This window comes from Trachypithecus francoisi, unplaced genomic scaffold, assembly GCF_009764315.1.
Source record: "Trachypithecus francoisi isolate TF-2019V2 unplaced genomic scaffold, Tfra_2.0 Lachesis_group5, whole genome shotgun sequence".
Classification (NCBI taxonomy): Eukaryota; Metazoa; Chordata; class Mammalia; order Primates; family Cercopithecidae; genus Trachypithecus; species Trachypithecus francoisi.
This window is the reverse complement of record NW_022681470.1, coordinates 40,459,633-40,486,428: the sequence shown is the minus strand read 5'-3', so window position 1 is coordinate 40,486,428 and position 26,796 is coordinate 40,459,633. Positions and strand designations below refer to the sequence as shown.

General features: G+C 38.6%; 2 protein-coding genes across 4 annotated transcripts in view; one reads left to right on the top strand and one right to left on the bottom strand.

The window, feature by feature from the left end:
• Positions 1–26,796, bottom strand: part of RGL1 (ral guanine nucleotide dissociation stimulator like 1) — a 296,651-nt gene that overhangs the window by 262,493 nt on the left and 7,362 nt on the right. The window contains exon 1 of one of the 3 annotated variants that reach the window (XM_033198857.1): positions 16,177–16,192. The exons of the other annotated variants lie outside the window; for them this stretch is intronic. The gene's annotated coding sequence lies outside the window, so the exon portion shown is untranslated. Of the gene's footprint in view, positions 1–16,176; positions 16,193–26,796 lie in introns of those variants that run through there. 3 annotated transcript variants of the gene reach the window in all.
• On the top strand, positions 16,311–23,656 carry APOBEC4 (apolipoprotein B mRNA editing enzyme catalytic polypeptide like 4). Its single transcript, XM_033198863.1, has 2 exons — positions 16,311–16,552; positions 21,141–23,656. The coding sequence occupies exon 2, from the start codon at positions 21,459–21,461 to the stop codon at positions 22,263–22,265; it is 807 nt and encodes a 268-aa protein (XP_033054754.1). The 5' UTR covers positions 16,311–16,552; positions 21,141–21,458; the 3' UTR covers positions 22,266–23,656.

Sequence of the window (26,796 nt, the reverse complement as noted above, 5' to 3'; positions counted from 1 at the left end):
TCTGTTTATCTCAGCCTACATGTTTGATGAGAGAAAGAAAAAGGTTCCGGCCGGGCGCGGTGGCTCAAGCCTGTAATCCCAGCACTTTGGGAGGCCGAGACGGGCGGATCACGAGGTCAGGAGATCGAGACCATCCTGGCTAATACGGCGAAACCCGGTCTCTACTAAAAAATACAAAAAACTAGCCGGGCGACGAGGCGGGCGCCTGTAGTCCCAGCTACTCGGGAGGCTGAGACAGGAGAATGGCGTGAACCCGGGAGGCGGAGCTTGCAGTGAGCTGAGAGCCGGCCACTGCACTCCAGCCTGGGCAGCAGAGCAAGACTCCGTCTCAAAAAAAAAAAAAAAAAAAAAAAAAAAAAAAAAAAAAGAAAAAGGTTCCCCAAACATGTGTTTCAAATTTATGCTACCTATATAGTTCAGGAACCCAAAGTTGAGACACCGGTATTAAACTGGTCCAGGGCTGAAAACTCACTCATAGTGCCTATAAAAATCAAAGGCAAATTTTCTCTAGAGCAATGGTTCTCAATCTTGACTGTGAGGTTTTAAAAACACTGATGCTTCAGTCTCATACTCACAGTATCTGAGTTAACTGGTCTGGGGTTCAACCTGGCATCTTGACATTTAAAGGCTCAGTAGATGAATCTAATGTGCAGGAAAATTTAAAAAAACACTGCTCTACACCAGGAAGAATAGCTAATGGATACTAGGCTTAATACCTAGGTGATGGGATGATCTGTGCAGCAAACCACCATGGCACATGTTTACCTATGTAACAAACATGCACATCCTGCATACATACCCCAGAATTTAAAATAAAAGTTGAAGAAAAAAATGGAAACATTGCTCTAGAAAGACATGCCATGAATGTAAGCCACACAGGATCCCCACCAAGTATGACTTACTAAATAAAATGTTACCACACCCAAAAAGAAATCCAGGTAAGCAAGAGCAGGTAGAAATAACAAAAAGCAGAGTTAGACTCCCAAGAACTTTAGATAATTTGTTATAGTCTATATTATAAGAACATTTAAATTAATTAAAGACCAAAATCCCTAAAGCATGTAGAAATGATAAACATAAGCACTGGATTTTTAAAACCCCTTAACTAGATTAAATAGCAGATTAAAGACCTGTAGAAAGAAGTGGAGAACTAGATGACTGATCTGGAGAAATTACCTAGAATGCAGCACTGAAAACTGAATGATAATTTTTATAGGCACTGCAACAGAGAAATGAAGAATCATGTAGAATAAATGAAAATGTTCCCATCCTGGCTAACACAGTGAAACCCCGTCTCTACTAAAAATACAAAAATTAGCCGGGTGTAGTGGCGGGTGCCTGTAGTCCCAGCTACTGGGGAGGCTGAGGCAGGAGAATGGCGTGAACCTGGGAAGTGGAGTTTGCAGTGAGCCGAGATCGCACCACTGCACTCCAGCCTGGGCAACAGAGCAAAACTCCGTCTCAGAAAAAAACAAAAAAAAAAAAAAAGAAAGAAAACATTCAACATACACCTAATCTATGTTCCAAAAGACGGGAAAAGAGAGAAATTTTTTTTTTTTTTGAGACGGAGTATCGCTCTGTCACCCAGGCTGGAGTGTAGTGGCTGGATCTCAGTTCACTGCAAGCTCCGCCTCTGGGGTTTAGGCCATTCTCCTGCCTCAGCCTCCCAAGTAGCTGGGACTACAGGCACCCGCCACCACGCCCGGCTAGTTTTTTGTATTTTTTAGTAGAGACGGGGTTTCACCGTGTTAGCCAGGATGGTCTCGATCTCCTGACCTCGTGATCCGCCCGTCTCGGCCTCCCAAAGTGCTGGGATTACAGGCTTGAGCCACTGTGCCCGGCCCAAGAGAGAAATATTTTTATCTGTTGAGAACAGAGAAACATTTCTTTGTTGAGAAAATAAGACTCAGAAAATAATGATTATTTTTCTGAATTAATGAAAAATAAGGATCATGAAATTTGGGTTTTAAGCAGGATAAATCCATACCTAAACACATCATAGTGACATTAAAATATCAAAGGTAAGGGCTGGGCGCGGTGGCTCATGCTTGTAATCCCAGCACTTTGGGAGGCCGAGGCAAGTGGATCACCTGATGTCAGAAGTTTGAGACCAGCCTGGCCAACATGGCAAAACGCTGTCTCCACTAAAAATACCAAAATTAGCCAGGCATGGTGGTGGGTGCCTGTAATACCAGCTACTCAGGAGGCTGAGGTAGGGGAATCACTTGAACCTGGGAGGCAGAGGTTGCAGTGAGCTGAGATCGCACCACTGCACTTCAGCCTGGATGACAGAGCAAGGCTCTGTCTCAAAAAAAAAAAAACAAAGGTAAGGAAAGTTTCTTAAAAGTCACAAAGAAAAATTATCTATAATGAAACAACTAGACTGACAATGAATTTCTCAACAGCAACCACTTGGAGGATTTTCAGAGCTCACCATATGCCCTACTGAGTCTACAGCCATAATACTTCCTCTCAGTTTCCATATACTCTACTTAATTGGAAAACCAGATTGAACTGAGCTTAGCTCCATTTGGAAGAAATTGGGACAAGAGAAGCTGAAAATGGTGATAATTTAAATATCAAATTTCTTGATAATTGTGGTATCTTTGGAGATTTATTGGGCATTAGCTACCCAAATGAAGAAAGTACAGTACTACAGAGTCCCATCCACTCTTCATTCCCTTTCTGTCAAACGGCAAGCTTAGAAGAAATTAGTCTTTCTAAATTGATATAGTAAATGCTTCCTTTCACTGACAATACCAAGGGTTGGCAAGGATATGGAGCAATTGGAATGCTCATAAATTGCTAGTGGGAATGTACAATGGCAAACCACTTTGGAAAACAGCTTGGCAGTTCTTAGAAAGTTGAAATGTATTTATCATAAAACTTAGCAATTCCACTACTGGGTATACATGCAAGAAGAATGGAACATATGTTCACACAAAGACTTAAACATGAATGTTCAGAGTGGCTTTTTTCATAATATCTGATATGGTTAGGCTTTGTGTCGCCACCCAAATCTCATCTGGAATTGTAATCGTAACTTCCACATGTCAAGGGAGAGACCAGGTGGAGGTAACTGAATCATGGGGGCAGTTTTGCCCATGCTGTTTTCATGATAGTGGGTGAGTTCTCACAAGATCTGATGGTTTTATAAGGGGCTTTTCCCCCTTCACTCAGCACTTCTCCTTCCTGCCGCCTTGTGAAGAAGGTACCTTGCTTCCCCTTCTCCTCTGCCACAATCGTAAGTTTCCTGAACTCTCCCCAGCCATGCTGAACTGAGAGTCAATTAAACCTCTTTCCTTTATAAATTACCAGTCTCGGGCAGTTCTGACAGAAGTATGAAAATGGACTAATACAACAGCCCAACACTAGAAACAATCCAAATGTCCGCCAACAGATGAATAAACAAATTGTAGTATATCCATACAATGGAATATTATTCATCATTAAAAAGGAACAAACTGGTTCAGCATGTAAGGAGGTTGGAAGTTGCTACTCCATCCTAATATCAAGTAAAAACTGGATCAGACTGAAAAATCAACAACTCTTCTTAGAACCATCAGAAAAGTAGAGTTACAGGACAAACCACTGCCCCAAATATCAGAGAGATAGGAAGATACTGAGAATCATAATTTATCAGAACATAAACTCCCAAGCAAAAATCTCCACAGGAACAAGTGGTAGGATAGGAAAACCTGAACTGTAATTAATGGATTGTTAGAGGCTCAGTGGAGACAATGGTAAGTTTAAAACTCCAGAGAGACCCAGCCATATGGGGGCTTCCACACTTTCATAAGTTTTACATCCAGGAGCTCTACTCACAGCAAATATCAGAGAAAAATTCCCTCATGATTCCAGCAGGGGGACACAAAATAAAACCAATTTTGAAATGTGCCAGAGCATTCTGTTCTTAAGAAAGCCTGGCCTCAGAAGAAACTATTTTACCAGGGCCTATTGGGGTTTGATCAGAGCCTAATCAACCTGGGGAAAGGGAAATAGCCAACCCCAGCTCCTTCTAGCTTTCCACATGGAAGAAAAGAAACACCCAATTCTAACCCCTTTTAAGTCATTCCTTCCCATGTAAAGTGTGGGAGCAGGAGTAGGGAGATGGAGAGAGAGAGGGACAGGGAAACAGAGACGAAGTTCACAATTTAGGGGCATAGGCTCACCAAAAGACTGAGACTTACTCATAAGACCACAGAACGCTTCCTGATATGGTTTGGCTGAGTCCCTACCCAAATTTCATCTTGAATTGTAGCTCCCATAATATCTACGTCGTAGGAGGGACCTGGTGAGAGGTACTTGATTCATAGGGGTGGTTACCCCCATGCTGCTGTTCTCATGACAGTGAGTGAGTTCTCATGAGATCTGATGGTTTTATAAGGGGTTCTTCCCCTTTTTGCTCGCCACTTCTCTCTTGCCTGCTGCCATGTAAGATGTGCCTTTATTTCTCCTTCACCTTCTGCCATGATTGTGAGGCCTCCCCAGCCATGTGGAACTGTGAGTGCATTAAACTTCTTTTTATTTATAAATTACCCAGTCTCAGGAATTTCTTCATAGCAGTATGAAAATGGACTAATACACTTCCCCTTCCTCCTACACCTTACCACTACATTACTAAAGGCCTATTTACTGTAGTTCTTTTTACCCAGTATATCACGTGTACCTTTTAACAAAAAATTATAAGGCAAACTAAAAGACAAAAAACACAGTTTAAAGATATGAAGAGACTGAACAAGCATATCTGAACAAAATCGCATATGGCAGAAACACTAGAATTACCAGACCAGAAATTTAAAACAATTGTGCTTCATATGCTAAGGACTTTAATGAAAAAAGTAGATAGCATGCAAGAACAGGTATATAATGTAAACAGAGACATGAAAATTCTAAGCACGAAAAAGAAATCACAGAGATTACCAAAAAAAATAGTATAACAGAAATAAAGAATGCCTTTGATGAACCCATTGCTTCAGCACTGGACATGCTGAAGAAAGAATCTCCAAGCTTAGCGACATAACAATAAAAATGTCCATGTAATCCCAGCACTTTGGGAAGCCAAGGTGGGTGGATCACGAGGTCATGAGATTGAGACCATCCTGGCCAACATGATGAAACCCCATCTCTACTAAAAATACAAAAAATTAGCCGGGCGTGGTGGCATGCGCCCTAGTCCCAGCTACTCGGGAGACTGAGGCAGGAGAATCACTTGAACTCGGGAGGCGGAGGTTGCAGTGAACCGAGATTGCGCCATTGCACTCCAGCCTGGCGACAGAGTGAGACTCCGTCTCAAAAAAAAAGAAAAAAAAAAAGTCCAATACCGAAAGCAAAAAGAAAACAGACTGAAAATAAAAACCCAGAACAGAATATCCAAAAGCTGGGGGACAACTACAAAGGGTGTAAATAGGATGTAATGGAAATCCCAGGAGAGGAAAAAGAGAAAAGAACAGAAGCAATATTTGAAGCAATAATGAGTGAAAATTTCCCCCAAATTAATGTCAGACACCAATCCACAGATCTAGGAAGCTCAGAGAACACCATGCAGGATAAATGCAAAACAAAAAGAAAACAAACAAAAACTATGCTTAGGCATAGATATTCAAATTTCAGAAAATTAAACATAAAGAAAAAATCACGGCCAGGTGTGGTGGCTCATGCCTGTAATCTGAACACTTTGGGAGACTGAGGTGGTAGAATCGCTTGAGGCCAGGAGTTCCAGACAAGCCTGAGCAATATAGCGAGACACTATCGCTTTAAAAATTAAATTAAGTTAAATTAAAAATAATTCATAAAACACCTTATGAACAGAGAAGTAAAGATAAAAATTACACCTGATTTCTCAAAAACAACGCAAGCAAGAAGAGAGTGGAAGAAAATATTTAAAGTGTTGACAGAAAAAAACTCATCAACCTAGAATTCTGCACCCTGTGAAATTAACATTCAGAAGTGAAAGAGAAATAAAGACTTTCTCAGACAAGCAAAAACTGAGAGAATTTGTTGTCAGTAAGCCTGACCTTCAAGTAATATTTTTAAAAGTTCTTCAGAGAGAACGAAAATGACATAGCTCAGAAACTTGGATTTACATAAAGAAAGGAAGAGCATTTGAGAATGAATACATGAGAGTAAAATAAAAACTTTTATTTTTTTATTCGTAATTGATCTAACAGATAACTGTTTAAAAGGATATTAGCAACAATGCATTTAATTACACACACACACACACACACATATATATATAAGCATGTAAGTAAATAAATGACAGCAATGGTACAAAAGATGGGAGAGAAATATTTTGTTATTATATAGTACTTGTACTACCTGAAGCTGTATAGTGTTATTTGAAAGTGCACTTAGATTAGTTATAAATGAATATTGCAAACTCGAAGACAATCACTGAAAAACGTTTAAAAAGAAGTAGAACCGATAGGCTAAGAAAGGAGAGAAAATACAATCATATAGATTGCTCAATAAAAAAAAATAAAAGGTAGAAAAAGTGTGGAAGACAAAAATAGAAACAAAGAACAAGAGCAACAAATAAAAAACAGTACTAAATAAGGTAGATATTAGTCCAAACACCAATAATTTCTTTAAACATCAATCATCTGGCTGGGCATGGTGGCTCACGCCCATGCCCAGCACTTTGGGAGGCCAAGGTGGGCCGATCACTTGAGGACGGGAGTTTGAGACCAGCCTGACCACCATGGAGAAACTCCATCTCTACTAAAAATACAAAAATTAGCCGGGCGTTGTGGCACATGCCTGTAATCCCAGCTACTCGGGAGGCTGAGGCTAGAGAATCGCTTGAACCCAGGAGCCAGAGGTTGCGGTGAGCCGAGATCACGCCATTGCACTCTAGCCCGGGCAACAAGAGCAAAACTCCATCTCAAAAAATAAAAAAAAATCAATGATCTAAATACATCAATGAAAAGACAGATTGTCAGAATGATCTAAACAACCAAAACTAGCCATATGTTGTTTAAAAGAAACCCACTTTAAATATAAAGGCATATATAGATTGAAAGAGATAAAGAAAGATATACCATGCTAACACTAATGGAAAGAAAGCTGAAGAGTACATTAATTTCAGAGCAAACTTCAGAGCAAAGATAGTTGTCAAGAATAGAGAAGCATTACCAAATGGTTAAGGGATCAATACTCCAAGAAGACATACCAATGCTTAATGTGTGTGTGCCTAACAACAGAGTATCAAAATATGTGAAGCAAAAACAGATAGAACTTCAAGGAAAAAGATTAATCCAGTATTAAAATTGAAAACGTTAACACTCTTCAATCAGAATGGGCAGATACAACCTGCAGAAAATCAGTAAGGAAATAGCTGAACTCAACAGCACCATCAATCAACTGGATATAATTGACATTTATAAATTACTTCATTCAACACCAGTAGAATACACATTCTTCTTAAGCTCACATGAAACACTTACCAAATTGGCCATATTCTGGACCCTAAACCATACCTTCATAGATGTACATGAATAGAAATCATACAATGTCTGCTTTCAGACCACAATGCAGTCACAACTAGAAATCAAAAACAGAAAGATGGCTGGAAAATTCCTGCCAGGCGTGGTGGCTCACACCAGTAATCCCAGCACTTTGGAAGGCTGAAATCAGGTGGATGGCCTGTGTTCAGGAGTCCAAGACCAGCCTGGGAAACACAGTGAAACACCATCTCAATTTTTTAAACAAGAAAAAAGAAAGATATCTGGAAAATTCCAAAATACTTGGAAATTAAACAGCAAATTTCTAAATAACACATGGGTCAAATAATAAATCGCAAGAGAAATTTAAAACTATTTGAATTCAGTGAAAATACAATGTTTCAAAATTTGGGGAATGCAGCAAAAGCAATAATTAGATGGAAATATATATAAAATGCATATATTAGAAAAAAAGAAAGACGTAGGCCCAGGCTTGGTGGCTCATGCCTGTAATCCCAGCACTTTGGGAGGCCAAGGTGGGTGGATCACCTGAGGTCAGGAGTTCAAAACCAGACTGACCAACATGGGGAAACCCCGTCTCTACAAAAATTCAAAAATTAGCCAGGCATGATGGTACACACCTATAATCCCAGCTACTCTGGAGGTTGAGGCAGGAGAATCTCTTGAACCCGGGAGGCAGAGGTTGCAGTGAGCCGAGATTGTGCCATTGCACTCCTGCCAGGGCAAAAGAGCGAAACTCCATCTCAAAAAAAAAAGAAGAAAAGAAAGACCTTAAGTCAATCATCTAAGCTTTCACTCTAGGAAACTAGAAAAAGTAGAGCAAATCAAATTCAAAGTAAGGAGAAAAAATGAAATAATAAAAACCAGTGCAGAAATCAATAAAATTAAAAACAGAAAATCAATGGAGAAAATCATTAAACCAAAAGCTGATAGGTTTTCTTTCAAGATAAATAAAATCAATCAGCCTCAAGCCAGGTTAACTAAGAAAAAACAGAAGGACACAAATTACTAATATCAGAAATGAAAGAGGGGACAACACCACTACGGATCTCACAGACATTAAAAGGATAATCAAGGAGCATGATGAACAATCTGTGCTCACCAATTTGACAACCTAGATGAAATGGACGAACTCCTTGAAAGACATGATCTTCCAAAGCTTACACAAGATAAACAGGCAGTCTTAATAGGTCTATATCTATCAAAGACATTGAATCAACAATTAACAACCTTCCAAAACACACAGCACCAGGCACAGAGAGGTTCACTGAATTCTACCAAAAATTTAAGGAAAATATTTAATTATCTACAATGTCTTCCAGAAGATAGAAGCAAGTGGAATACTGACTAACTCATTTTATGAGACCAAGATTACTGTTATAACAAAACCAGACAAAGACACTACAAGAAAACTACAGACCAGTATCTCTCATAAACATAGATGTAAAAGTTCTCAATGAAAGTACCAGCAAATTGAATTCAAGAATATATAAAAAGAATTACACATCACAACCAAGTGGGATTTGTCCCAGCTATGCAAAGCTGATTCAACATTTGAAAATCCATTAATGTAATCCATCACATCAACAGACTAAAGAGAAATCCTATGATTTTTCCACATATCAATGAATGTGGAAAAGGCATTTGACAAAATCTAACACCCATTAATGATTTTTTTTTAAAAACTCTGCAAACTAGGAATAGAGAGGAACTTTCTCATCTTGATTTTTTAAAAATCTACAACTAACATCATACTTAATGATAACAAACATAAAGCTTCCCACTAAGATTGGGAACAAGGCAAGGATGTCCCCTCCTACCACTGCTTTTCAACATTATACTGGAAATGCTAGCTAACACAATAAGACTGAGGGGAAAAGTATACTGGTTGGAAAGGAGGAAATAAAACTGTCTTTGTTTGCAGATGACATGATCATCTATGTAGAAAATCCAAAAAGAATTGACCAAGCAACTCCTGGAACTACAATAAGCAATTACAGCAAAGTTACAGGATACAAAGTTAACATTTTTTTCTTGTCCTTAGCTTTATCACTGTCTCACTTCTGAAATATGATTTTTCCCATTTATCCTAAGACTAGTTCATACATTTGAAATTATTTTCTTTTAATGAAAAAGTAGGATGAGATAGCAGGATTATGGCATAAAAAAAAAAAAGAGTATGCCCTCTGGAGTTAGAGTGCGAGTGCCTTGGGTTCAAATCCCAGCTCTGCCAGTTACTAGCTATATAATCTTGAGCAACCAACTCTGAGTCCAAGTTCCTTTATTTGTCAGATAAAAGGTATAATAATGCTAACCTAATAGGGATATGAGGCATGTAAAATTTTTGCCACAGAGTATGCATTCAGTAAATGTTAGTCTCTGTTCAACAAATTATATTTTCATTTAAATTATTCATCATTTCCCAGCATCACCCACGAGACCAAAGATCAAGACACCACAAGAAACAAACAAACAAACAAACAAAAGAAAAACTATAGGGCAATATATCTGATGAGTATGGATGAAAACATTTTCAATAAAATACAAGCAAATCAAATTCGACAACACATCAAAGAAATTATACAAACTGTGCATGGTGGCTCACATCTGTACTTAACAGCACTTCGGGAGACCTATGAGGGAGGATCACTTGAGGCCAGGAGTTCAAGACAAGCCTTGGCAACATAGTGAGAACCTGTCTCTAGGAAACATAAAAATAAAAAAATTAGCCATGCATGCTGGTCCATGTCTATAGTCCCAGCTACTCAACAGGCTGAGGCAGGAAGATGGCTTGAGCCCAGGGAGTCATGGCTGCGGTGGGCCATGTTTGTGTCCCTGCACTCTGGACAACAGAATGAGAGCCTGCCTCAGAAAATATAAAGATAAAAATAAATACATAAATTTTAAACATAAAAAAAGTGTTTAAAGATACCACAACATGACCAAGTGGGACCTATCCTTAGAATGCAAGGTTAATTTAACACAGGCATACCAAACAAGGTGATACACCAAATTAACAGAATGAAAGATTAAAACCACATACATCTCAGAAAAAGTGTGACAAATTTCAACATCCTTTCCTAATAAAAGTACAACAAAATAGATACTTTAAAAAACTTCTTCAACACAATAAAAGCCATTTATGAAAAGCCCCCAGCTAACATCAAAATCAATGGAGAAAATCTAAAAGCTTTTCCTCCAAGATCCCATACAAAGCAAGGATGCCTTCTATTCAATACAGTACTGGAAGTACTACCAAGAGTAATCAGTTAAGAAAAGAAAAAAATGCATTCATACTGGAAAGGAAGAAGTAAAATTATCTCTGTAAATGGCATGATCCTATATGAAGAAAACTGTAAAGAACACAAAACAAATTAAGTTGCAGGATACAAAAATCAACACACAAAACACAGTTGCATCTCTTTACACCAATAATAATCTATCTCAAAAGGAAATCAAGAAAAATTCCCATTTAGAAAAATAAAATAAAATACTTAGGAATAAATGTAACCAATGAGTTGAAAGATCTATACACTGAAAACTGTAAAACATTGATTAAAAAAAACTGAATAAGACACAAATAAATGGAAAGATGTCTCTCATATTCATGGATTGGAAGAATTAATATTGCTAAAATGTCCATATGGCCAAAAGTACTATACAGATTTAACAGAATCCCCTATCAAAATTCCAAGGACTTTTTTCACAGAAATAAAAAAAAATCTAAAATTCATATGGAACCACAAAAGACCCAATAAGCAAAGCAATCTTTTTTTTTTTTAGATGATTTTGTGAACTTAGTTAAGAGTCTGCCTAAGTTCACTGATTTTGTTCTGTGGGGAAAGAATGTAAAGCAAACATTGGGTAGTTTGGCTAGAGCACAATTATTAGCTTTTCTGATTTTCAAAAACTTTAAAAAGAAAGTTTGATGTGCTATTTTCACAATTTTCAGTAGCAAATAAATGTGGGTATAGAAAAACAATAAAATTGATATATTTGAGTACCCTGTAAAAACTCTTGGATGAGTGCCAGGGCTCACGCCTATAATCCTAACATTTTAAGAGGCTGAGGCAGGCAGACTGCTTGAGCCCAAGAGTTCAAGACCAGCCTAGGCAACATGGCAAAACCCTGTTCTCTATTAAAAAATTAAATAAAACAAAAACCAATCTTGTTCTCCTTGATTTTATGCTTGTTCTTACTATGCATTAAGTGAACAATAATTGTATCCTCAAAAAATGAAAAATTAACATCTTGAGCTTTTGAAATTGCTTTAAGATCTCTTCCTGTATTCCCATCAACATGCTTCTTGAAACTGGCTTTCTCTATTATGGTGCTATTAAAACAAAGCATAAAATTAGGTTAGATATACATTACATCCTGCAAATATTGTTATCATCAATTCAACATACAGTAAAAAGCAAAAAGCAAGTTAGTTGGTCACAATTATAACAGTATAAATAAATATGCAAAATATTCATAAAATGTATGTATATACAATTGTGTATTAAATATAGAGATTAACTATGTCCTTGATAACTTTTTAATTTAATTACAATTGTAGGATATAATGAGAGTAATAGTGATTCTCTATATTAATTACCTATATCCATACTTTCAATAAACAACATATATAGTTTTGTGATTCTTTTCTTTTTCCAATGTTTGTTCTGTTCATATATATATAAATACAGACATATAAACCAATGAAACAGAACAGAACCCAGAAATAAACCCATGCATGTACGGTCAACTGATCTTCGACAAGCATGTCAAGACTACACAATGGGAAAGGATAGTCTCTTCAACAAATGGTAATGAAGAAAACAGGATATTCACATACAAAAAAATGAAATTGGACCTTTGTCTTACATCATACACAAAAATCACTCATGATGGACTAAAGACTTAAACATAAGACTTGAAACTAAAACTCTTACATGAAAACATAGGAGGATAAGTTTCATAACTTTCGTCTTAGCAACGATTTCTTGGATATGACACCAAAAATACTGGCAACAAAAGCAAAGATAGAGAAGTGCGCTGTTTATATTTATTGAGGTGCAATTTTAAAATTTTATAGCTGTTGATCTGTTTATATCTGTTTAAATAATTACCAAAAAAATAGGTTTATGTTCTATATGGTTTTGTTCTTCCTTCTATAATACCATTTTTATTAACTTTTACAAAAGTATTAGTGTATGATGTGTTAAAAGAAAAACATTAGGCAAATTAAATTTAACAGTGTTTAATTGAGCAAGGAATGACTAGCAAATCAGGCAGCTCCCCAAACCAGAATAGGTTCAGAGCATCTCCAGCGCTGCTGCATGATCAGAGAGGATTTGTGGACAAAAACGGAAAGTGGCATAAGGAAAATGGAAGTGAGATACAGAAACAGCTGGATTTGTTACAGCTTGGCATTTCCCTGATTTGAACACGGTTTGAATTGTTGGCTGCCTCTGGCCAAAACTTGGTAATTGGTACAAGAGTAGGTTATAGTCTATTTACATTCCAGTTAGGTTACAGTTCTCTGTGTACGAAGAAACCTTTAGGGTAAACTTAAAATCTGTAAGGAGGCAGCTTTAGGCTAAACTTAATTTAACAATTCCCCACCTTGAATCGAACAATGAGAACACTTGGACACAGGAAGGGGAACATCACACACTGGGGCCTGTCGTGGAGTGGGAGGAGGGGGGAGGGATAGCATTAAGAGATATACCTAATGTAAATGACGAGTTAATGGATGCAGCACACCAACATGGCACATGTATACATATGTAACAAACCTGCACGTTGTGCACATGTACCCTAGAACTTAAAGTGTTAAAAAAAAAAAATCCCACCTTTTGGTCAACCTCTCAATTTTGACACTGGCAAAAACTTTAGGCATTGATGTCACTCTGTTACCATCATAAATGTACTTATTTGGTCTCAGATCCCACTGGGAAAGAGCAGAACAGTTGATTTTTAAGGTGGGAACAAAGATTTCGGGTTACTTTTTTGTAAGAGTTAGAGAGCCATGGGGACCTCCTTGTGCAGGAATCTCCTGTTTTCATGAGAAAGAAAAAGAAGAAGAAAAAAAACCTGGTCTGCTTTGGGATCTATCTGCTTCCTTAAAATTTCAGTTTATGTCACGTTTAGCACGACTGACTCCATTTTGGTTTGGTCTGGTCGGCTGGGGCCTAGTGTACAAGCTCAGCCCAAAACAATGGCCTCCCATCACTATGTTTTGGTTTGGAAACGTCAATTGGTCCTTTCCCACAGATAGTTGGAAGCCTTCTTTAGAGCATCCGAACAGTATCTGGAAGTAAAGATGGTGCCTTTACCCTACACTTTTCCTCAGCTTAAGTTTCAGGAGTCATTTTTTAATTCTAAACATTTACTGCTGTTTCCCCTAGGATAAAGAGGAAAATCAACATGGAGGAATTCTGGGAGAAAGTCTGTGGTGTTAGCAAATTAAGGGTGGCCCTACAGAAAGCTCCCTGCTGTTAAGACTGTGCTGCCACCTTGTGGCCATCCTGTTTATGACCCCGAGCTCGAAGATCCACCCTGTACTTTTTTGTCTCCTTTTGGTCTCAACTCCAGTGCTTTTCTTATCTCATCTTTCCCATCTGACTCCTTAGTGAGCTCCATGAAATCGACTTAATCCTCTCATCTTTACTTGAAGCTTGCTTTCTAAATTCAGTTGCTTTTATCACGTAGTTTGTTACTGCTACACGAATTTGAGCATTATTGTTCAGTGTCAACCAAACTGCTACTAAAGTGATGAATTACATAATTACTTGGGTACAGTAGGTTCAAATAAAACTTTAACATTTTAGCAATAACTTATAAATATTTTACTTCCTGCCACCCAAAGAGAAAGTTGCCTTACAAGCAGCAACTAGCAACACACAAGCCATCTTGGATATACCCCAAATTGGGCTGCCAGAACATAGATTAATAATTTTTGGAGTGCCAAACTAAGTAAACGTCTCTTAAAAATTTAGATCATTGTAGGAGAGTTTGGTCTTTGTAAATCTTCTTCATTATAATCTCCTAATATCTTTATATAAATAATGTACATCATAACTCATCTGAATGAAGATGAAACATGGCAGATTAACAAAGGAAGACAGAATAGAGAAGAAAGGAGTCTGTTGGGGAAACTAGACATTTCTTCCAAGCATTTCCTTTCTACGTCAATTTCGCTGTGAACAGGAACCATGGTAAAGGCCGTTTGTTTCCTCATGATGAAATTCAGTCTTACAAGTCATTCTGTGCAACCTAAATGGAATGTTGACAACTTAACCTTCCTTGAAGTCTTCCTACATCTAACAGACAACTACCTTTAAAGAATAATGGCTAATTGGGGTTGCCTATCCCTAAAATCACCCTAAAATGCAACTGGTAAATGTGCTAGTGGACAAAGGCTCATTTTTCCTGTTTCTTTAGGCTTAACCTTACACAGATGTATCATTTGCTGAGTATCTAATCCACCATGCAAGGTGCACAGTGCACCTGGGATGCTGGTGCAGATCTGGGGACTATATTTTTTGTCTTTTCCTCCCCTCACCGGAATCTGTCAGACAGCTAATACTTTCTTACAGAACTGAGCAGGCCCTGAGAACTTGATTCTTCAGCTAGCAGGAGAAAAACCCTAACACGTTCTCTTCAACAGTCAGCTATTATCCTTTTACCCAACTTTTGATAATATTTTTAATGTTTGCAATAGATTATCATTTATTAGGATGAAATAAAAGATGAGCTATGAGGATCGACTTTCAGTTTCATATTGACAAGTTCATTCAGTTAGAAGACGCAAGCAATGAGAACAAAGGGATAACCCATGGCAAACGGTGGGGAAGGGACAGGACGCAGCAGTGACCCTGTGCCAGAGCAAGCACCAAGGAAGATGGAACTGAAAATAACCAGCTGAGGAGTTCATGAACACATCTGTGGCCCTTAGGAAACAAAAACATCTCGTCTAGTAGGAGCACTCTGGATGAGAAAGGATGTGTGCTGTGGTGCAGACTAGAAGTCTGACTGTGGAAACAGGCGTGGCAAAGCTTCGAGAAGACAGAAGGTGCCCTCTGGGTGCTCAGTATCCCTGAGTTATTTTTAGAGTATGTCTGCTTACAGCCAGTAGTTACTACTGGAATGTACACGATAGTGATCCCCACTCGCTCCTTCAGGTGGCGAAAGAAGAGGAATGAGGGAATAATCCAGAGTGATTCACAAACAGTGAATCGTGACTATCAATGAGCCTTGTGTCTAGGAGATGATGTGGGGGTCAAGGGAGACTAAGGAAAAGAATGGAGAAGGACAAGTGGCTCTTCGGTTAGCCACAGAGAAGGGGCTACAACTGATCCAGGAACAAATTTTGTCTTAAACTGGAGGGAACCACATACATACCAATAGCAAGAGTCTCCCAGGCAATTTCTAAGAGGAGGGAAACTGCTAACACATAGCCTAGGTTTAAACAGAATCAAAAACACCCCCTTCAGGAACTATGGCCCCTTAGAGGAAGTCAACTCTCTGCTCCCTCTCACAGAGGGCAAGCCTCCCAAGGAGAAGCCCGGGCACCTGCGCAGGCAACAGAACCGCCAGGCCTGGCACCCTCTCTAGACCAGGAGAAAGGTGCTGAGGAGCAGGCCCTCAGAACTTGATTTTTCAGCTAGCAGGAGAAAAACCCCAACACATTCTCTTCAACAGTCAGCTATTATCCTTTTACCCAGACTGGAATATGCAGTCCTGTATATTTTCATCTTTGGAACAGGTGGCTTGATATGCAAATAAAGTAATAAGTGTCAGAGCTGTATCCTAGCAGTAGCTACTTTGCAAACGTTACCATGGCACCCATTCAACAGTGTTCTTAGAGGTAGCCACACCTCAGCAAGGTCTTTCTAACTTGGAACAGCAAAGTTCAAATGAACGAATAGACACAAACTGTGAAAGAGTCCTGAACCCATTACAAGGCGAATCTTTACAGCACAATTGCCCTCTGAAGCTACTTGAAACAGGGCATGGGACTTAAAGGAGAAAAAGAAGGAAATGGACCATCTCTTCTAACACCTGGAATGTGATCCAAGCCTGGAGACAAATTGATGGTAATTATAACTGCTAACATTTGTTTTTAGCTGCTAACAGATTGTGCACAGATTGTGAAGGGCAAACTCCATTCTCCAATTACTCCAGTGCAAACTGCTTTAACAGTACTCACTAAATCCTACTTGAGTGAAATGAGAGCAGATTGTCCTTATGGTGTGGTTCATTTATGTTAAACTATGGAAAACTGGGACTGTCCTCCCACAGTCCCAGTCCAGGGGCCACTCACAGCCAGATGCAGAGAGCCCTACAGCACACTGGGCTCTACACATCTCTGTTCTTACTGCCAGCAAATCTGCTCTACAGAGTATAACATGTATTTCCCAAGCACAGACAAAGCAAACGGAAAAGGGCTAGACATCAGCTGCTGGGGAAACAAGTCTTAATTAAGCAACCTGGCTTGTGAGCCAATCAAGGTTGCTGAGGTAGGTCCTGAGCCAAAACAGGGTACATTTCCACCTGGTTAGGGGAGAATAAAATAACGGATACCAAAAGTTAACAAGATAATCTGTGATCGGTAACAAATTGATACAATAAACCATGAATTCTATGACAGTTCAAAGAGGGCAACAGTTCTTTCCTGCTTCCTCTTCAAATGAGGGTGATCAAAGAACAAGCCCAGAAAGACACTGAAAAAGTGAAAACTTCACCAATAGGAAACTACAGTTTGTTGACACTGAAAAGCCATCAGCAAGAATGAGACTACAGAGCTCCCTCCACTATGTGTCAAAGCCACAGTTCTCTCCATCTCCTTAAAGACAGTAATGATGTATCATTTCTGGCTAAAACAGTCACAGAAGACAGGGGTGCAAAGGAAGGAGCGCTTAGAAAAGCAATAGGGAGTTTCCATTTTGCTACCTTTATCTAAAAACACACAAAGGGTAATTTTGTTTCCCAAAAGAGTAATTATGGGACCACTATATATAGTTAACTCCACATAGGTATCACCTTAAGAAATAGTAATAAAGACAGAAAAGTGCCTCTTGGTTCTGTTTCCATAACATTTAGCCAAATCAATCTGTAAATTGTCTATGGGTGAGTTGAAATTGTAATTTGAGCAGTAACCTGGATGTCGACGTACCACCCAGGGGTCGACCACATCAAGGGCACAATATTAAAAAGCATGAGAGTTTGGGCTTGGTTGTGGCAAGTTCTGACGGAGAGATCCATCCAGCCTGATGAAGGCTAAGCGAGGAGGAGGTCCAGGGAGGAAACAATGCTGGGGAGCAAGCAAGAAATGGCATCAGGTTCCAAGAGATCGTCCACTGCCAAGGGTTCAATCCAGCTCTCTGGAAGGAAAGCTATGACAAGGTCTAGGAAGCCTCAGGGCAGGAATTCAGTTACATCAGGAAAGCATAGTACTAAGGAAAAAACAAAGCTCATGTCCAATCCTATGAATTAAGATGACACAGCAGAGGCTAGGAGAAATCTAGAATCTGGTGAGTATGTGGTGCCAGAGTTACTGCAGGATATTAGCCACTAAGATAACGGTGACATGAGTAAAGCCACACTCCACCTATAGCTGGATTGAGGCTTTTAACATATTTTCTGCCCAGGACAGGATTCGCGTAGGAACTCTGCAGGTTTCAGGCTAGAGATCAAGCTATATCAAATACAGCAATGACTGAGCTGATCTGGGCTGAGGAAGACAGAACGTGAACAGAGCACTTCCATGAGAAGCCATATTTTAGCACAAGGATTTATGATGTTAAGTGAGATTTTGAAAAGTGAAAAATATATTCTGTTGCAATGGTCAGTTTACCTCATTTAAATTTTCTGCCTTATCAGTTTTGTTATCTGACAAAGTTAAATGTAAAACATGAAACCATAAATACTAGAAGAAAATATGGGGAATACTTAATTATGCTTTGATGAGGAAGGCATTTCTAAATACATTAAGAAAAAAACATAGGAGTAGAGACTGGACCACATAAAAATGTAAATTTTGGTGCAATTAAAATAACATTGGCATAATTAAAAAGCTGTATAAACCAGGTAAAATATTTGCAACAAATGTGGCAGATTTAATATTCTTGATGCATAAAGATGTCTTGCAAACCAATAAGGAAAACCTCACCCAAAAAACAGGTAAAAAATCAAATATATTTCACAGAAGAATAAATACCACAGACCAATAAGCATGTCAAAGTGTTCAACTTCACTAGAAAGAGTAAAGGCACACATTATAGCAACAAAAAATACCAATGCTCACTTCTCAAATTAATGTGATAAGATTGGTACACCTTCCTAGGCAGTGATTTGACAATGTTTGACCTAATACTATGATTTCTAGTAATCTATACTAAAAAAAAAAAAAAATCTGATTCTTTATAATAAATATCATATATGTAATAATTTATTTACAGAAATATTCATCAGTGTTATAATAATTAAAAGAGGCAAGAAACTGAATGTTACAGTTACATAATAAAAAACTCATTAGCCATGAATATTGTGTTTTTTGTTTTTTGTTTTGAGACAGAGTCTCACTCTGTCGCTGAGGCTGGAGTGCAGTGGCACAATCTTGGCTCACTGCAAGCTCTGCCTCCCAGGTTCACGCCATTCTCCTTCCTCAGCCTCCCAAGTAGCTGGGAAGATAGGTGCCTGACACCATGTCCAGCTAATTTTTTGTATTTTTAGTAGAGAGGGGGTTTCACCTTGTTAGCCAGGATGGTCTCGATCTCTTGACCTTGTGATCTGCCCACCTTGGCCTCCCAAAGTGCTGGGATTACAGGCATGAGCCACCATGCCCAGCCGAATATTGTGTTTTTTAAAGAATTTTTAATAACATGGGAAAATACTCATGGCACAATATTAAGTGAAAAAGCAGGGTATAAAACATGACTTTATTTATATTATACATAACTTACACATATAGCAAAAAGACTGGAAGGAATAGACCTGTGAATAAGCATGTCAAAAAAGTGATGGAAGGCTGGGCATAGTGGCTCACACCTGTAATCCCAGCACTTTGGGAGGCCAAAGTAGGAGGATCACTTGAGCCCAGGAGTTTGAGACCAGTGTGGGCAACACAGCGAGACCACATGCCTCCTAAAAAATAAAAAAATTACCTGGGCATGGTGGTGCATACCTGTGGCCTCAGCTACTCAGGAGACTGAGACAGGAGGATCACTTGGGCCCAGAAGGTTGGGGCTGCAGTGAGCCATGATCATCCCACTGCACTGCAATCTGAGCAAGAGAGCAAGACTGTCTCAAAAACAAACAAAACAGGTAGCTCCTAGGGCATTATAGGAACAATGATAACTGAACGAATTTTTTTTTTTTTTTTTTTTTTTTGAGACGGAGTCTAGCTCTGTCGCCCAGGCTGGAGTGCAGTGGCGCGATCTCGGCTCACTGCAAGCTCCGCCTCCTGGGTTTACGCCATTCTCCTGCCTCAGCCTCCCAAGTAGCTGGGACTACAGGCGCCCGCCACCTCACCGGCTAGTTTTTTGTATTTTTTAGTAGAGACGGGGTTTCACCGTGTAGACCAGGATGGTCTCGATACCCTGACCTCGTGATCCACCCGTCTCGGCCTCCCAAAGTGCTGGGATTACAGGCTTGAGCCACCGCGCCCGGCCTGAACGAATATTTTTTAAAGGAAAAAAATCATTACTTAATGATCTCAGCTTTTTTAGTTTAACATCCCAGAAACTACTGATTTGAAATATTCCAAAGAACTATATTTGCTCTCTGTAACAGTAATTTTTCAAAAATCTTCTAACAAGACCGACTCACTGGAAAGAAAATTCTACATGTCAATGAATGAGTGTCCACAACCCAAAGAATACTCAAGTGGCACTTCCAGGAAGTCTCTACCATTAAGCAAAAGAGATCCCATGATCCTAGTCTCAAAAAAAAAAAAAAAAAAAAACCTCCAAATTATTGCCAGTGATTTTAAGAAAGATGATGTTAAATGCTAGCACACTCAATAGTTCTGCACAATACATGAGTTCTGCAAAATACTTAACATATTCTGAGAAGAAATATCATGAATAAAATGCAAAACCCTTTTTTGTACTTTTATATTTAGATATAATTATATAATTAGATATAGATATAGATATATAGATTATAAAATTAGAATAATCTAGATAACCCTAGGCTTTTGTACTTTTACTACTAAGAGCTAATATTTACTGAGTCCTTACTATGTGACAAGCACATAGCGAAGCATTTTTGCCCAAGACCATCTTATGAGGTAAGTACTATTAATATCTTCATTTTACAGACAAGTAATCTGTGGCTCCCAAATGTTAAATAACTTGCCAAAGACCACTAAGCTGATAATTGGCCAAGCCCAAATTTAAAACCAGACAGTCTGTTTCTAGAACTTGCATTGTTAACTAATTTGCTTTACTGACTGGGAATCTATGAAACAGGTAAAGTTGAAGAATGCCTCTCTCTTCTGTTTCTTCTCCATGCTCTAGGAGTCTCAATAAAAAATAATAAATCTTGAGTTTTTAAATCTATGCATATATCACTATCTTTATTATGCTACTTTCTTTAAAGAAAGTATGGTTTAATAAATTAATGCACTGTCTTCAGTTTTTCCCGCACTGGTTTCATATGTAATTTCTTTTCCTTGTTTAGGTTTGCGGCTAGAAGACAGTAAATCTAGCAGTGGAGCCCACATATGAGGAATACCTAGCAAATCATGGAACAATAGTAAAGCCTTATTACTGGCTAAGCTTCTCTCTAGATTGCGCTAATTGTCCTTACCATATTCGAACAGGTGAAGAAGCGGGAGTTTCCCTCACAGAATTTTGTTAGATTTTTGGATTCCCTTATGGAACAACATATCCTCAAACAAAACACCTCACATTTTATGAATTAAAAACTTCTTCTGGTAGCCTGGTGCAAAAGGGCCATGCTAGCAGTTGCACTGGGAATTATATCCATCCAGAATCAATGCTCTTTGAAATGAATGGTTACCTTGACTCAGCCATATACAATAATGACAGCATCAGGCATATCATTCTGTATTCCAACAACTCCCCCTCTAATGAAGCTAACCACTGCTACATCAGCAAAGTGTACAATTTCCTGATTACATATCCAGGCATCACTCTTAGTATTTATTTTTCTCAGCTCTATCATACCGAGACAGACTTTCCTGCCTCCGCATGGAACCGCAAAGCTCTCCGGAGCCTGGCCAGCTTATGGCCGCGGGTTGTTTTGAGTCCAATAAGTGGAGGGATTTGGCATTCTGTCCTCCACAGCTTTGTTAGTGGTGTCTCAGGATCACATGTTTTTCAGCCCATTTTAACTGGGAGAGCACTGACTGACAGGCACAATGCATATGAAATCAATGCCATAACAGGTGTAAAACCTTACTTCACTGATGTTCTTCTCCAGACAAAAAGAAATCCGAACACAAAAGCTCAGGTGGCTTTAGAGAGCTACCCCTTAAATAATGCCTTTCCCGGACAGTCTTTTCAAATGATGAGTGGAATACCTCCAGACCTCAGGGCTCCTGTTGTTTTTGTGCTATTGCCTCTCAGGGACTTACCACCAATGCATATGGGCCAAGACCCAAATAAACCCAGGAATATCATAAGGCACTTAAATATGCCTCAAACATCATTCCAGGAAACCGAGGACCTTGAAAGGCTTCCCACTAGAAGGTCAGTGGAGACAGTGGAAATCACAGAACGGTTTGCAAGTAGCAAAGAGGCAGATGAAAAGAGGAAGAAGAAGAAGAAAGGGAAGAAATAAAATCTACCTTCCCACAGCATGAAACCAATTACCAGCGGACTTATTAGATAGACAACAAAAATCTGGAAACTTTCTCTCTTAGGGCTGAGCCAAGAAGGAGATAAACTGACCACTAAAAGCAAACCTTGAATTATTTACCATATGAACTGTTATAAAGTTACACTCTTTTAAACATAATCCAAAATGTTTCCATAAGCAACTTGATCTCTCTCCTTTGAAAGTGGCAGTATCAAAATGGAACCATTAGCAGCTTGCTAATATTTTGGTGCAGAAAAGGAATCTCATTATTCTATTCTACTCACATCACCTTTTCACTACAAACACCCATGGACAAAATAGCTACCTAAATTGGTTTCAGTAAAAAAATTTACTGCAAAACTGAAAAACAGCCTGAAGCTACTGACATTAAGTGCTGTTTGCAAGAGCAAACCAGTCATTTTCTACTAATTGTTAATCATGGACAGAAGATTTTAGGTAGTTCATTTTTTTCTAAAGTGATTCAAAATAGTTTTATGTGGGAAAAAGCACTTCTGCTGATTACGTATAGCTATAAAGATTAAAACCTAGCCACCTGCTCAGTTTGATCTTCCCCAGCTCAGACCTCTCCCTTCTGAGCAGATGACAGAGGCAAGATGATACAGGAGAACCTCCAATGGCTCCTGTCATCACATACCATATAAAATCCAAGTTCCTCTTACTGGCTTTCAAGGATCCTCCTTTAACTTTCTGTTGCCTTGTGTCATCAGCAAGATCATAAGTACCCACAAGTCAAGCACTGTCTCTCCCTTCTCTTTAACTTTTCCCTTAGGATCTAGCACATTATCCAGCAAAATATGGGTAGCAAGGCTGAAATGACATCTCAATAACTTCACCAATGACTATGAGTCAACATCCCTTCTCCACCCTGGCTGAAAGCCTACTTAACCATCCTGCAACAGATGTTTTTCTTTTTGTTAGCATTCATTCCCCCTTCTAATGCAGCTCCCAGTGCATAATGTGTGTTTTACTTCCCTCCTTTCTGACTGCATCCTCGTCACGAGTGAATATTTGTACCTTCTCTTAAAATCTTCAAAACACACTTCTAGGAAGTGCTCCTTGACTAATCCTCTAAGCACTTAAATGAAAGCACTTTGCTTATGCTTATTTCACATTTGCTGTCACTTGCCTCTTTGAAATATGTAAAGATACATTACAAGAAAAATGTGCATTTACTTGTAACTTGCTATTTTTTTCTCTATATATGTATATAAAGCTCCTACTAAGCTAATAAAAGAATTTGCCATGACATTAAAACATGTAATACTCCATGAAGGAGGAGGAGAAAGAAAAACGTATTTTAGGAATAGCAATTAGTATTGTGGTTAAAATAAACATGAATAAAAAGTTTAAAACAAAGTTCTATTGTTAGCATACAAATTTTAATGGAATTACTGGAATACAGTTTTATTGTGGTTATATAGTGAGTACTATTTAAAGAAGTACTGTTGAGGGGTACTTTTATTTCATGAAATCCTACGTCCACAATTTGAGATATTGAGTTAAAAAGATCCCAAATGACAAATCCAGCATCTCTGATCATTATTAAAATAGATCCAATTTGTTGCCAGAAAATGGCAGACTACAACATGAACCAGGCTACAGAGAATCCAGTTAGAAACATGGTCTGAAATAGATGATGAACTTATATTTCTAATGTGAACCTGGATATCAATGGTATACAACAAAAGGAGAAGTTGCCAGAACTATAGGAAAGAAAAGTGCCTTTGGCAGTTAAACTTTTGTAATGATTTGATAAGACTAGGGCTAGGAAGAAGATTACTGACAGGTCATAAGCCCAGGCCAATACAGCCAACCTTAGACAAAAGACTGTTAGAAGAGCATAAAGATATACTGCCCAAGGCAAGTAATCTGTTTCCTCATCTGCAAAACAAGAAAGGTGGGCTAGTTTATCTTTAAGGTTCCTTTCAGCTACATCTGCTATAAGAAGGCACATAGCAAAGCAACAGTTCCAAAAAGTGAGATTCTGCAGTGCAGTGATTAGCTTTCCTTGCTCACTACACAGTGATTCTTGGTCATGTCAGGCTGGCCCAGCGATTGAGAGAGAAGTTGGGTTGCTCCACCCCTCTTCAGCAAACTGGCAATGTTGATATGGAAGAATATCTCTGCCACCACACATATAGAAATAACAGAAATAAAGAAAATAGAAGTAAATTAAGGCAGCTAGTAATATGATGATCTGGAAAAGGCATTGGGATATATCCCAAGAAAACAATCAGACTGAAGGGAGGGACACATTATTTTGGTGACTCTACCAAGGTCCAGGGTTTGGGGGTCTTAGCTTTGCACGCTCAACTACCTACTTAGTAAGTACAGGGAGAATGGATTTACTCATGGGAAGCAGGTTTGGATTAACAAAGCTCTTGAGATTGACATGTAAAGACAAAACACTAATGTACTGATTTCTAGTAAGACTTATAACTAGATATGCAAGCATATATTCAAGTCATCCAGGTTATATAGCCTCTCCATGTACATAAGCTACATTGCAAGTCAAATTATCATAAGGTTGCCTTATGGATTAGAGGAGTCCATTATTTCACTCAAGTGTTTAGTGCTATCAGATTCTGCTTTCATAGTGGTGATTGACATCTGCTTAGAATGAAGTGGTAGATGGGGTATGTACAAGGGCATCTCATTCCTGGACAGTGTTTGGGAGGGACCAGACAGCAACGACAACACAAACCTCTATGACCAACTCCTGTCATGGCATTGATTTTCTATGTGACTAGAAATCTGTTTTCTATGTTTCATCAAGCTACAATCCAATCCATAAAATACTAAATAGATGAGAATTAATCAAGCTATAATCTAATCCTGCTGATCTGAGAGCAAATCCTATTTCTTTAAATTGCCATTACACCTTTTTTATTCATAGTATACACAATCCAAAAAGTTCCACAGAATGGAATCTTACTCTTCTTACTGGTTTTTAAGGAAAGCCACATAAATTTTAAAATTTTTAAAAATAATAAATTTAAAAAGGAAAGCCACATCATAACCTGTACTAATTTAAAATGATATTATTCGGCCAGGCGTGGTAGCTCCTGCCTGTAATCTCAGCACTTTGGTAGGCTAAAGCAGGAGGACTGCTTCAGCTCAGGAGGTAGAGGCTGCAGTGAGCTATGATCACACCACTGCACTCCAACCTGGGCAACATAGCAAGACCCTGTTTCTAAAAAATAATAATATTATTACTAACATTGAGTGAGAGCTATATATCAAGTATTTTTCTAAGCACTTACATGTATTCATTTAATCCTCCCAATAATCCTATGAGGTAGATATTATTATAATACCTACTTTACAAATAAGGAAATTGTAGCACAGATAATTTAAGTAACCTCCCATGTAGTAAATAAAGGCCGAGTTGAGCGTTAAACCCAAGAAGTCGAGCTCCAGATTCCATGTTCTTAATCATTATGCCTTAATGCTTCTCTAAATAATAACAATGCAGATTCACTACAAAGCCTAAAAGAATCCATATTTATTTAGGACCTGTCCTGAAGCTTTTCTGTCATTCTGCTCAAACCACAGTACCAGTGGGCATCCTCTAAACTATGGAAGCCAGGTAGGCAGGATGGGCTAGGGTGGAAAACTTTGGTAGGTTCTAGATACCAGAACTTTGGCCCTGCCCCACTCCCTTGTTGCCCAGGACCTCATGCCAAACATAAATCCCGAGATTATCTTATCTTAGATGTCCCTGACTTTCAGGAATGTACTAAATCTGGGACCCAAGGCAATGGAACATTGTTTTACTGCATTGTCTAGTTAAAATTAAGTGTAAATGGTTCCTCAAAAAATTAAAAAGAGAATTAACATATCATCAGGCAATTCCACTTCTGGGTATAAAAAACAAGGTCTTGGCCAAGCACGGTGGTTCATGCCTGTAATCCCAGCACTTTGGGAGGCTGAGGTGGGAGGATCGTTTTAGCCCAGGAGTTCAAGACCAGCCTGGGCAACATAGCAAGACCCTGAATCTATTAAAAAAAAGTAAAGTAATTTTTTTTTATAAAACAGAACCTCAAAGAGATATTTCTACACCCATGTTTATAGCAGTATTACTCACAATAGCCAAAAGGTAGAACCAAACCAAGTGTCCATTGACAGATGAATGGATACCCACGATGTGGTATATACATACAATGGAGTATTATTCGGCTTTAAAAAGGAAGGAAATCTATTCACGTGCCACAACATGGATGAACCTTGAGGACATTATGCCAAGTTAAATAAACCAGTCAAAAATAGGCAAACACCACATGATTCCACTTACATGTGGTAAGTAGAAAATGGTGGGTGCCAGGGGCTGGGGAGCAGGGAACAGGGAGTTATTGTTTAATGGGTACAGAGTTAGTTTTGTAAGATGAAAAGAGGTCTGGAGAGGGATGTTGGTAATAGCTGTACAACAATGTGCTTAGTACTACTTAATTGTACACTTCAAAATGGTTAAGATAGTGACTTTGTTATGTCT

Excerpts from the sequence above, each read along its gene's own strand:
- APOBEC4 (XM_033198863.1), top strand. The coding sequence starts at position 21,459 with ATGCTCTTTGAAATGAATGGTTACCTTGACTCAGCCATATACAATAAT.